General features: G+C 42.3%; 1 protein-coding gene, 1 long non-coding RNA gene and 1 pseudogene across 4 annotated transcripts; 2 read left to right on the forward strand and 1 right to left on the reverse strand.

Annotated features, from left to right (window-relative positions):
* Positions 1 to 2,854, forward strand: part of LOC135506451 (hepatic lectin-like) — a 2,984-nt pseudogene extending 130 nt beyond the window's left edge.
* Positions 2,855 to 5,350: 2,496 nt separating this feature from the next.
* LOC135506714 (ecto-ADP-ribosyltransferase 4-like) lies at positions 5,351 to 6,742 on the forward strand. Of its 2 annotated transcripts, none has more exons than XM_064926053.1 (2): positions 5,351 to 5,438; positions 5,923 to 6,742. In XM_064926053.1, exons 1-2 carry the CDS (start codon positions 5,373 to 5,375, stop codon positions 6,682 to 6,684), a joined length of 828 nt encoding a protein of 275 aa, XP_064782125.1. In that variant the 5' UTR covers positions 5,351 to 5,372; the 3' UTR covers positions 6,685 to 6,742. The 2 variants fall into 2 exon arrangements, with proteins under 2 accessions (XP_064782125.1, XP_064782126.1); XM_064926054.1 differs by having other exon boundaries at positions 5,926 to 6,742.
* A 1,554-nt stretch (positions 6,743 to 8,296) lies between these two features.
* Positions 8,297 to 13,146, reverse strand: LOC135506717 (uncharacterized). Of its 2 annotated transcripts, none has more exons than XR_010450549.1 (3): positions 12,251 to 13,146; positions 9,130 to 9,316; positions 8,297 to 8,850 (listed from the first exon to the last, which is right to left on the reverse strand). It is a non-coding gene; the product is annotated as an uncharacterized LOC135506717 (long non-coding RNA). The 2 variants fall into 2 exon arrangements; XR_010450548.1 differs by having other exon boundaries at positions 9,130 to 9,358.
* Positions 13,147 to 13,152: the final 6 nt, after the last annotated feature.

The following is a 13,152-nucleotide window of genomic DNA, read 5'->3' on the forward strand; positions in this document are numbered from 1 at the left end:
CACTGTACTGTACAGGTGTAGGTGTTGATTCAGGCCAGCGACCTATCCACTGACCATTCTTGACCATTTTCCTTACGCATCCCAGGCTTGAGCCCCTCCATTTGTGTGGTTATTCTGAATAAAATCTACAAATTGTCCAGTATTTTACTCACCTCAATTAAACAAAATACAATTATGTTTATTTACATGAATATCGGGGGAAAGAGACCTCTCTCTCTCATACATAGAGTGCATACACACGTTTTTTTCACCTCATTTCAATTGGAACAGTGGACTGAATTCATTCTCAGAGCATCAGTGAGACAGGAGACAAAGAGGGAGAGAGAGAGACAAAGACCATAGAGTTACACCGTGTACATTGCACACCAGTTGTTATCATTGAGATACGGAGATAGAAGAGGACGTCTAGGCCAATGTGGAGGAGATCAGTGTGACAGGCTGCGATGATCTGGCTGCTGGTTATGAGACTTTACACCAGAGTCCACAGGCTGGAACAAGTAAGTGTGTTTACAGATTCTTAAACAGATCTTTATTTATTTATTACGTTTACTTTGCGGGACAAAAACATATGTCTGACAGGTACTGAGAAATGATGAGTCACATCAGATTAAGCTGAGACCTATTTTCCATCTGTAGTCCCCCGGGCAGATGAACATCTAATCATGGAAATATTCCATGCAAAACAGACAACCTAAATGCATCAGACATTATAAAAACACATTTATCAACACAGACGTCAACACATTGCACTGAGAAAAGGAAACACATTGCTGTTGGATATAAATGGGAATAAATGTGTACTCAAATGAAAGATGTACTACATACAGAGGGGACATGGAGACATGTTGCTGACACTAACACACTGCTAGTACTAAAGACAGGTATAATATTATCACCTGTTAGAAGTATGTATGAAACGCTGCAAACGCTGCCATGTTTTATAAATCAATCAGAATCATGTTCAATATCATCATACGTTGTCTTTCTATGTAGTAATGACACATTTCACACGAAACAAATTCCTTTTGAATTGGAACCAAATTATTTCCTGGAAATGGTAGAAGAGGAGGACAGAATTGCTGTTACTGTCTGTCTGTGTGGTTGAAGACCACAGCATCAGTTCCTCTTGGTTTCAGACAGAACAGCATTGGTTTAAGAGGGAGAAACTGGTCAGCTGGAAAGACTAAGATAGATACAGTGAGATCAAGTCAGGTGTATATTATGTTTGTTTCTCTACACCTGCAGGGCTGAAACTTGGGAATCAGAACTGTCAGCCTTACAGACTGGCCTCAGTTTCTCTGGGACTGCTGTGTCTTCTGATGCTGATCAGTCATAAGACACACATTCTTATCGGCAGACTCAACAGCCTTGGTCTCTCAAATGACTGCCTCGCCTGGTTCACCCACTACTTCTCAGAAAGAGTTCAGTGTGTCATATCGGAGGGCCTGTTGTCTGGACCTCTGGCAGTCTCTATGATGGTGCCACAGGTTTCAATTCTATGGCCGACTCTCTTCTCTGTATATATCAATGATGTCGCTCTTGCTGCTGGTGATTCTCTGATCCACCTCTACGCAGACGACACCATTCTGTATACTTCTGGCCCTTCTTTGGACACTGTGTTAACTAACCTACAGACGAGCTTCAATGCCATACAAATCTCCTACCGTGGCCTCCAACTGCTCTGAAATGCAAGTAAAACTAAATGCATGCTCTTCAACCGATCGCTGTTCACACCTGCCCGCCCGACTAGCATCACTACTCTGGACGGTTCTGACTTAGAATATGTGGACAACTACAAATACCTAGGTAAACTCTCATTCCAGACTCACATTAAGCATCTCCAATCCAAAATTAAATCTAGAATTGGCTTCCTATTTCGCAACAAAGTATCCTTCACTCATGCTGCCAAACATTCACAGGTGGTTGGGTGTTTGTGTGTGTGTAACGAAACATAAAATTATCAATTTGTTCTCTGTTCAATCACAGATGATGATAACAAACTATCAACTGTCCAGAAGTCTTTCTCTTCTAACTGCCAACCATACTTCAGAGAAGGAAGAACTAGTTACGAAAACCTGACTAAGGAGAGAGACCAACTTGAGACTTCTGTCAACGTCTTGAATAAAGACAGAGACCAGTTATAGGCCCGTTTTAACACCTTGGCTGAAGGGAAATACCAGTTACAAAGGACAATGGCAGAGCTAGGAAAGAAAGATCTCAGAAGAACTGGGTGAGTATGTACATTGTGCAAATCAGTGTGAATTTGAGTTGATGTGAAAAAAGTATTATGATATATTGAAGTTATATGACTGTATTGACCGATATTGTAAAGGTTTTCCTCCTCTTCGTCTGAAGAGGAGAGGCGAGAAGGATCGGAGGACCAATATGCGGCGTGGTAAGTGTCCATGGTTCTTTTAATAAGAAATACTCAACATAAACACAACTGAATACAAAAACAATAAACGTGTTCTGGATTGGTCTGACTGAGGCAATGAAGGAAGGCACCTGGAAATGGGTGGAAGGAACGACTCCAATTACAACACAGTCAGTAAAATACAAACGGATCGTTTAGATACTTGGATCTTGTACTTAAATGCTGAAGACTTAATATAATCTTCCTCTTAACTTGCTGGTTCGTAGGTTCTGGAGACAAGGACAGCCAGATATTCATCTGGGTAGTGAGGATTGTGTGGTATTTAACAGTTTCAATAATTCAACCTACTTTGGATATATTCAGTCATGGAGTGACAAGCCCTGCTCACAGACTAATCAATGGGTTATGCGAGAGCACAGCGAACATGTCATAATGTACAATAACATCCTTTCACTATACAAACATAGAATGTGATGTCCTTTAGAGTTAGCAATAGCTTTAGCCTAGATTCATGACTAAAATCCAATTTGAATAATAACATAATAATAATCGACATCAGTACATTTAATTATGGTTTCATTGATTTAAAAGAATGGCAATTAGCAGTGCATTTCAAAAAAATATTATAGCTAATGTAGTATCAACAAGTGAAACAGTAATTATGTTAATGTCAGATGTGATAATATTACACACATACACTGAGTGTACAAAACATTATGAACACCTGCTCTTTCCATGACTGAGACTGACCAGGTGAATCCAGGTGAAAGCTATGATCCCTTATTGATGTCACCTGTTAAATCCATTTCAATCAGTGTCGATGAAGTGGAGGAGACGGGTTAAAGAAGGATTTTTAAGACTTGAGACAAGGATTGTACATGTGTGCAACGCTGCCTGGTTTTTCTTGCGTTCGAGCATTATTGTATCCAGCATTCTGAAAATGAATGCATTTATTGTTAATTAGCTCATGCAATTTTGGGGTGTTTGCATTTACAGTGCCTTGCGAAAGTATTCGGCCCCCTTGAACTTTGCGACCTTTTGCCACATTTCAGGCTTCAAACATAAAGATATAAAACTGTATTTTTTTGTGAAGAATCAACAACAAGTGGGACACAATCATGAAGTGGAATGACATTTATTGGATATTTCAAACTTTTTTAACAAATCAAAAACTGAAAAATTGGGCGTGCAAAATTACTCAACCCCCTTAAGTTAATACTTTGTAGCGCCACCTTTTGCTGCGATTACAGCTGTAAGTTGCTTGGGATATGTCTCTATCAGTTTTGCACATCGAGAGACTGAACTTTTTTCCCATTCCTCCTTGCAAAACAGCTCGAGCTCAGTGAGGTTGGATGGAGAGCATTGTTGAACAGCAGTTTTCAGTTCTTTCCACAGATTCTCGATTGGATTCAGGTCTGGACTTTGACTTGGCCATTCTAACACCTGGATATGTTTATTTTTGAACCATTCCATTGTAGATTTTGCTTTATGTTTTGGATCATTGTCTTGTTGGAAGACAAATCTCCGTCCCAGTCTCAGGTCTTTTGCAGACTCCATCAGGTTTTCTTCCAGAATGGTCCTGTATTTGGCTCCATCCATCTTCCCATCAATTTTAACCATCTTCCCTGTCCCTGCTGAAGAAAAGCAGGCCCAAACCATGATGCTGCCACCACCATGTTTGACAGTGGGGATGGTGTGTTCATTGTGATGAGCTGTGTTGCTTTTACGCCAAACATAACGTTTTGCATTGTTGCCAAAAAGTTCAATTTTGGTTTCATCTGACCAGAGCACCTTCTTCCACATGTTTGGTGTGTCTCCCATGTGGCATGTGGCAAACTTTAAACGACACTTTTTATGGATATCTTTAAGAAATGGCTTTCTTCTTGCCACTTCCATAAATGCCAGATTTGTGCAATATACGACTGATTGTTGTCCTATGGACAGAGTCTCCCACCTCAGCTGTAGATCTCTGCAGTTCATCCAGAGTGATCATGGGCCTCTTGGCTGCATCTCTGATCAGTCTTCTCCTTGTATGAGCTGAAAGTTTAGAGGGACGGCCAGGTCTTGGTAGATTTGCAGTGGTCTGATACTCCTTCCATTTCAATATTATCGCTTGCACAGTGCTCCTTGGGATGTTTAAAGCTTGGGAAATCTTTTTGTATCCAAAGAGTTTGCTGCACTGAAAGTAAAGGGGCTGAATAATTTTGAATAGTTTGAAATATCGAATAAATGTCGTTCCACTTCATGATTGTGTCCCACTTGTGGTTGATTCTTCACAAAAAAATACAGTTTTATATCTTTATGTTTGAAGCCTGAAATGTGGCAAAAGGTCGCAAAGTACAAGGGGGCCGAATACTTTCGCAAGGCACTGTATAAGTATTTGTAAGTCTGTCACCACATAAAACACACCCACGATTTCAAAAGTTATACTAATAAGTTATGGCAAGTACACTATATTTATTTCTGGCCTTTGGGAAACCAACTCACATGGATTGGGAGAGAGTGAGTGTGGGTGACATTGGCCAATTCATGTGTGGGCGTTAAGGGTCAGTGCACGCTGGGTCAAACAGTAGTTGAACATCAATAGTTTCCTTTCCTTAATCTGAATTAATGTGGGTAAAAAAACAGAACTGCTAAACAGGAAAGACCTCAAGTGTCAGCTAAAACTATCTGGGACTGGACAAAGAGACAGAGATCCGGTAAGGACACACACTTGCTGGCACACACACACACACACACACACCATAATAATCAGAAAACACAATATTTTTCAATGATCTGTTTTAAAGTTAATTTGAAAGTCAATTGAATTATATACACATTAGTTTGTGTTTCAACTCCACATTAGATGATCAACTTCAGGTTCTAGCAGTTATGACCTGACTAACCAAGATTCATCCGTCATGTTGTTTCATTGTAAAGATACCAGTATTCGGAAATTAGTGATTATTTTCCAAACTTCTATCAACAGGTTGTTTTGCTGTCAACCTGCATTACTATGAAATACTTGGCAGGAGTCCTGTTGCTCTTGGCAACAATGTTCACTACAGTCAACAGTGCAGAGGTGGGGGACCCCAGTTTTATTTGAATTATTTAACTAGGCAAGTCAGTTAAGAACAAATTCTTATTGACCTCTTGGCTACATGTCACCCCAGTTGTACATATTACTTGAATATATTGGTGATACAATTTACAGGAAGCCAGAGCTTTATATTTATATAAGTAGCCATATACAGTATATATGATAACAGTGAATAGCTGTCCTCAGCAGTGCCAGAATGATTCTAACACTGTATAGCTGTCCTCAGCAGTGCCAGAAGGATTCTAACACTGTATAGCTGTCCTCAGCAGTGCCAGAATGATTCTAACACTGTATAGCTGTCCTCAGCAGTGCCAGAAGGATTCTAACACTGTATAGCTGTCCTCTGCAGTGGCAGAAGGATTCTAACACTGTATAGCTGTCCTCAGTAGTGCCAGATTGCTTCTAACACTGTATAGCTGTCCTCAGTAGTGTCAAAATGATTGTAATGCTGTATAGCTGTCCTCAGCAGTGCCAGTGTCGGTGTGATGAGGAGCGGTTGGACACGGAACTGAGCTCGGTGGATGACCGCTACCCTACGTGCAGGGATGAGATGATGGGGAACATCACCGAAGGCGATCTGCTGACCAGGGAACGCCAGGCCAGCCCTTCTTTTTCCACCGCCTGGTCGCAAGCTGAACGCTGCAATGTGACGGTGGCGAACCTCACCAACCTCCATGTCACAGCGCTGACCCTCTACACAAACACATACAACCGCACCTTCCCTTTGATCTTTGACGTGGAAGCTAGATCTATGGGCCCCGACGCCAATGTTTACCGCCGGTACTTCCTGTTCAAGTCCCTCCACTTCCTGCTGACCGATGCCCTGCGGCTCCTGATAGGGCGGGAGGAGACGGAGGCAGAGGCGGAGCAGAATGGGAAGGGCTGCCTGCTGGTGTATGCTAACAGCAGGCGCGGGGACAACTTGCGAGGGGAGGTGGGGGATCAGGTGCGCACTGGGCACTTTGTCCTGGCATCCACGCGGCGGTACAGCTCCAGCTTTGACCTGACCATCCGGACGTGCCATGGGCACCTGCTGCCCCGCTTGCACTCACACCACTGCCGCTCTTCTTCAGGCCTCAATGTGCTGGTGCCACCCTACGAGCTGTTCAGGGTGGTGGCAGTAAAGAAGGTACCTAACAAATGGAGAGGGGCTCTGACATGGCATTTCTACCTGGAGTCTATTGGCACTATGACCAACCTCAACTGCGCTATGACTTCTGCCATGTGAACGGCAAGTCAGATTGTACAAGGCTCTAAGCAAATAAAGTTTGTTTGTTTGAAGAATCGATTAATTGATTGATTTTAAGATTTTTCAGTGGACACTACTACCCACTACTCAGATCCATAAACATGGATTGCAATCATCACTTTTTTTCTCTACAAAAAAACACCTCTCAAACCTACCTTCCTAATGTACCTATACATCTCTCTAAACTTGAAATTCCTCAACAGTCTCTGCAGTGGCAATTTAGTAGATGTGGCAGTACAATCTGTGGTGATGTCTCCCTAGTAGACCATTCATACAGCAATGATGTCTTTCTAGTAGACCTGCCAGTGTCTGTCCCCCAGTACGGTCTGCATCCTCCAAAAGCCCCACATGCTCATTCGGCGCATCCAACTCAAACGTTCCATCTCCATAAACACTTCCTTCTCCATCTCCCTGCCTGCCCAAAGCATGTCTGCCAGCTCCCAGCATTGGTCGGGCTCCAGCAGGAACCCCCACCGGGACTCGGAGGTCAGGTAGCGTCGGACCTCCCTGCCCAGCGAGGCGTCCCCTAGCTCCCGCAGACTGCGGAAAAGCGCCACGGTGGTCTGAGGGTAAGGCTCAGACTTGATCGCCTGCTTAATGTATTCTGCCGTGATCTCTGTGATCCCCTTGGAGCCTGTGACCTTTAAACCTTTCCTTAGACATGCTAGATCTAAGATAGTCTGGTTGGGTGTTGTTGAGATGCCAAGGAGGAAGCAGAGGAAGAGGTCATAAGTTCCATGCGTGTTCTGTAAAACCCTGTCCACGGAGCATCTGTGGAGGTCTAAAAGGGTTGCTCTCCTGAACGTCCCTTTCAATCGATCAAAGAGTGTAGTAGGTTGGAGTAGTAGGTTTCTCCTTTTATTTGTATAGGTGAGAAACACGTGCAGGGCAGCTAGGTAGTCTTGAATACCTGTGTACTCAAAGTGGTACATTTCCTCCAGGTACATCTCACACCCTGTGAAGAGCGGCCTACACAACCTGTGGAATGTGGAACTTTTAGAGACGTCGATTCCGCATTCCTTCACATCGCTCTCACTGAATATGAGGCTTCCTCTTTCCTGTTGTAGAAAAGCCAGCTTCCCAAGCTTACGAACAACCTCTCTGATTGATTCTGAGTGTTCACCATTTCGATCGTTCTTCAAACCAATCCGAACAAGCAAAAAGTGAGTGTATAGTTGCGTCAGAGTGTCTATCTCGACACACTCTCCCGCCTCAGTGTTTTCTAAAATGGCCGCCAACATCTCACAGCACCACGGTGCTTGGCACAGGACGCAGAGGTTCCGTGATGACTCTAGGGCAATAGCTTTCATGACTAGGGCGATAGCTTTGTGCACTAGACTCTGATCGCCAAACCTCTTTCTAAAGAACTCCCTCTTCTGGGTGTCGTCGAAGCCCCGTATCTCCGTCAAGCACTGTTGTTGGGGGAGGAAGTCGATGGGGATGAAACTGGCAGCCGCAGGCCTGGTGATCACCCAGACGTAGGCGGAGGGAAGAAGCAGCTGACACCAGATGAGGTTCGCTAGGAGGATGGGCAAAGGCATCTCCTTATTGATGTCAGACTCTACTGATATGCTTTCAAAGTCCAGGGAAGGTTAAATTGGTCCAAACCGTCCAAGATGAAGACCACCTTAGACCGACTCAGATCCAGCCCGGGGTTCTCGCTCTCCGATGTCATGGACGAGTAGAAGTGGCTGATGAGGCCACTCAGACTGAAGCTCCGTCCTATCAGCCAATTGAGTTCACTGAAGGGAAAGACAAACAAGAAGTCAACATCCTGATTGGCTCTGTCCTCGGCCCAGTTCAAAACAAACTTCTGGACACTCGCTGTCTTCCCTGAGCCTGCGGGTCCCTTCGTCAGGACGGTTTTTACTTGAGGGCGATCTGGAGATAGTGGTGGTTTGAAGATATCGTCAAGCTTGATCGTTACTTCCTCATTAGCAGTGGGCATATCTGATGGTGGTCTTACGGGTCGCGTGGCAGCATGCCTGTCGTTGTGCCATTGGACGTTGCCCTCGGTGATGAGGAGTTCCACATAGGAGTGTGTGAGGGAGTGGCTCCGCACCTCTTGTCCTGCTGGGGTTCCATCACACAATGACGTGTATCTCCCTCTCAGCTCTGATTGGAGCTTCTCTCTGACTCCTCCTACTGCTGACACACACACACACACACACACACACAGTGAGAGATAGAGACACAGGGAATTCAGATTAGATTGTTTAGGAATTTTTGCAGGTGTACAATTATATATGCATGCCTACAAGAGAGAAACATTCTGAATGAAACTAAATATATTATTGTCTCCAGTGAACTTAGCTCTAAATGTTGTGTGCACAGTGAGATGAGCTACAGAAGAAATGTCAATAGGGAGTAGATTCAGTATATAATTCCAGGCATATGAAAATCATGAAGAGATAAATGACTTACACTTGCTCCTCTGAGTAACGGCGCTTCGTTCTCCCTCGGTGTGTGGCAAGGTCACCCCTGTTGGCCAGAATCCTCCATCGCAGTCTGAGCCAGGCTGACGTCACAATCTGTGGGGTTGGACTGGGATACACTTGTGATTTCCTCCCGGAAGAGATTCACAGCAGGGTTGGGCTCAAATCAGCATGCTCTTGAATATAGGGTGGGAGTCATGTTTTGGCTGTTCAATGTACTAAAATGAGAACACAATAGAAATGTCAACTTTCAAATGGTACCTCAAAAGATGGTTGGAGGGTCACATCAGAGAATGCTGACCCGAATGGGAATATCAGTTAAATTAAATTATACTGTCAATCTTCCATAGGAAACAGGGTTGGGCTCAATTCAGAATTGAATTGAGAATGTCTGATAAATTCCAATTAAATTATTGAATTTGAATTGAATTCCCATCGAAGTAGTAAACAGGATATGGAATTGAATTAAAGGAAATAGAATTGAACTCTGTGAAATAAAAATGCCTCTTCTATTCTATATTCTGTCCACAAAAATAAGCCCACGAAGTGAGAATATTTTGTATTTAGGTCAATGAGGGTGTCAAATTTGGTCAACAAAAATGTAATTGCTAATTTGCTACGTGAGACTTATTTGATTGAACAGAAATGTTGTAATGGTTAGGTTGTTATGAATGCACATAAGTGGACACGTGGCATTTTGGCAACTTTGAAAAAAATGACTTTAACTGAGTTGTGCCTGTTGTCATAGAGATAGATAGAGTACTCATCATTGATATAACCTGTTTTAGCATGGACATTGCCATTGAGGGCTTCAACCACTTTAAAGTAGTCAACTGGGTGAGGATTCCTATGAGATGGAAGCAATCAGCCAATGAAGAAGGAAACAGACTACTTTAAAATAGAGACAGCATTAATGGTGCTGCCCATGCGGTTACAGATGCTATAATGGCACAGATACAAAGATGCTCCCGAGTGGTGCAGCAGTCTAAGGCACTGCATCTCAGTGCAAGAGGAGTTACTACAGGCCCTGGTTTGATTCCAGGCTGTATCACATCTGGCTGTGGTTGGGAGTCCCATAGGGTGGCGCACAATTGGCTCAGCGTCGTCCGGGTTTGGCCGGGATAGGCAGTCATTGTTAATAAGAATTTGTTCTTAACTGTCTTGCCTTGTTAAATAAAATAGTTAAATATTTGAATGAGTCCTCTATCTGTCTCTATGGCCTGTTGTTCACACATGTATCTGCCCTCTCACTGGATAGAATGTTCCCACCTGATGTCACCTCCTCCCACCCGCCTTCCATGTTTGAGGACATCTATTTCCATTGTTGACAAGTGGTCATTTGACAATCTTGTCAATTAATCCAATTCTACACCACTTAGGAATTGATTCAACATATGAATCAATTCCAAAAATCTGAATTGAGCCCAACCCTGATTCACAGCTAATAGTACAAACCTGAGATACAACAGAGGATCAGATAAACGCCATGACCTTGTTTGCACCCTTTTCATTGTAAACCTGACTCTAGGACTGGGGGGGGGGGTCGTTTTTTAACTCAGACGACAGACGATTTCGTGAAAAGTAACTTGTCGGTATCCTCTCATGTCTGGCTCATAAAGGCGCTGACAAGTGCCTATCCACCACATATGCGAATTGCCGATAAAGGCAGATTCAGTGGAATGCGACGCAGCCCGTGCAAATAAACTGAAAGTCTCTACCGTAAACACAAGGGGGGGCTTTTCTCAAATGACAGTGGACGAGAATACGCTTGAATGTAATAACAATGAATCTAGCTAGATGTTCAATACATTTTATACATAAAAGGATAAGTAGCATATCGTGTTTAAATGTTTTCATGGTTTTCTCCTTCAAGAAAACAACAGCTGATTCAAATGGGGTGTGGCAGATTTCAAAACTCTTTAGAGAACTGGTTGGATTCTCTTGTGCATCCTCGCCAAAAGGAGGATATCAAGGAGGGGAGGACCATGTTCCGTTTGCCTACTAACGAATTGAGACTCTCCTTGACCACATCGGTTTTCCGGGTCACGGAGGAAAGACATTTTACCAAATAATTAGTCAAGGGTTTTATTTAATAAACCGTGGTGATGTCACCAACGTCCGGCCTCTGTTAGTTTCTCATGGAATCACGTTTCACAGCAGCCACACCTCTCTACTGCATTGCACACAGTCAAATTAGCCTCAAGGTTGCCTTGTTAAATCTTGTTCATTCTCTAACATTAAATGTTTACTCATGACACAACATACTTTGGTGATATCGTTATCGCATTCACTGGTTGAAATTTAAATAGCTTTTGAGTGTAATGGAGTGGACTATTACATGAATATGTCATTAGGGTGTCCAATCAAAAACACATATATTGACCAATGGGTAAAGTAGTATGTTAATTGTGTAGATACTCCTCTAAGAAAACCAATGGTCCAAACCCATGTTTGGAATGAAAGCGGTAAAACATCGGGAAAATAGCATTGTGTCAGCTGGGCTGAATGCTGTGAGAGGATTAGGCGAATTGACAGGCTCAATGTTGACCTCATTATTTTTCTTCTCGAATCTGGAGGACATAAAAACATGCCATGTAGTATTTTCATATTTTATTATACTGTACTGTCTTTCATACAAAAATTCCTGTTATTTTTCGAAGATTTCTCACAATCAATTTCGCAGAGGACCAACACATGTAAAACCCTGAAAACTTACTGCGAGAAAGCATTACCGCTCTGTCAACAGAGTTCGGTGTTTACATCCAATTTTTCTTTATATAATGTTAATTATATGTTAGAGAAAGACCCCACTGAACGACTCAGAACATGAATAATCATATTTGACTTGGTCAAATGTATATTATAACATAAGGAAGTTACATTTCATCACCAAAGCGCGTTTTCATCAATTTAGAGTGGGCGGACGGGAGCTATAATTCAGTGTCGTTATTGCTTGAAATCACACATGGATTGCTTCCGTACCCCGCGGGCTTCCGTACCCCGCGGGCTTCCGTACCCCGCGCCCCACGTCCATGATTTCAGTTCAAAACGTAACTTCGTGGAGTTATGCTATAGATCAGGAATCAAATTAAAAGTGTAAAGGTACTCACCACGTTGCCCATGCTGATACAGACTGAAAACGAATGTGTGTTTTTTATAGCTCTATATCCAGCGGTGTAAACTCGCAATTTGTAAAGGAGGAACCACTGTAGGAAGGTTACTAATTTCCTGTAACGAAACATTGGAGTTGAACAAATTACAACATTGCGCAATCTGAATTTCGTGTTATATTACATAACGTTTCTATTTGTATTTATTCCAGGTCCATATTAAATACTCTTCCTGGGATCCAATCACGATTACGCAATTACATACAAAATAAAACAGTACATAACAACATATTATTATACTCTACCACAACATATAAATAATACAAATACAAGAATACAGTAATATTACAATATTAAAATAAACATAAATAACATAAATACACAGAATGATAAATGAGGCTCTCATGTTTTGCTACCAAATAGCATCGAAATGGCATATTTGACAAATGTTTTAATTTCTACTCACAATAATGTTATAATAATGGCACATTGGCACAAAAATGCATGACTAGAGTCTAAAGCACAGAAAGGTTGTTAGAGAACATATTGGTTGCACATAATTTAAGATACACTTACACAATTTACAGGACACAGTCTCAGAGCGAAACACTGTGTATTATGTACAGTATACAGTATACTGTAGTATAAAAACATTCAACCACTCGATGGGAGAAAAGGATTGGCCAACGTTATCTCAAAACATAGTTGGAAATATTATAGGACTTAAATAAAAAGTTAGTAATTCACTGTTTACAGTCATAATTGTTTTTACATTTGAAATTTACAGCTGTCTGGCATGAAAAGTGACAGGACAAAAGGTCACGCACACTTAAACTCACTAAATAGAGAATCCACCAACCAATTACAGTTCTCTGTCCTATTTGACCCTAGAAGTAGGCTAC

This window comes from Oncorhynchus masou, chromosome 20 (genome assembly GCF_036934945.1).
Source record: "Oncorhynchus masou masou isolate Uvic2021 chromosome 20, UVic_Omas_1.1, whole genome shotgun sequence".
Lineage (NCBI taxonomy): Eukaryota > Metazoa > Chordata > Actinopteri > Salmoniformes > Salmonidae > Oncorhynchus > Oncorhynchus masou.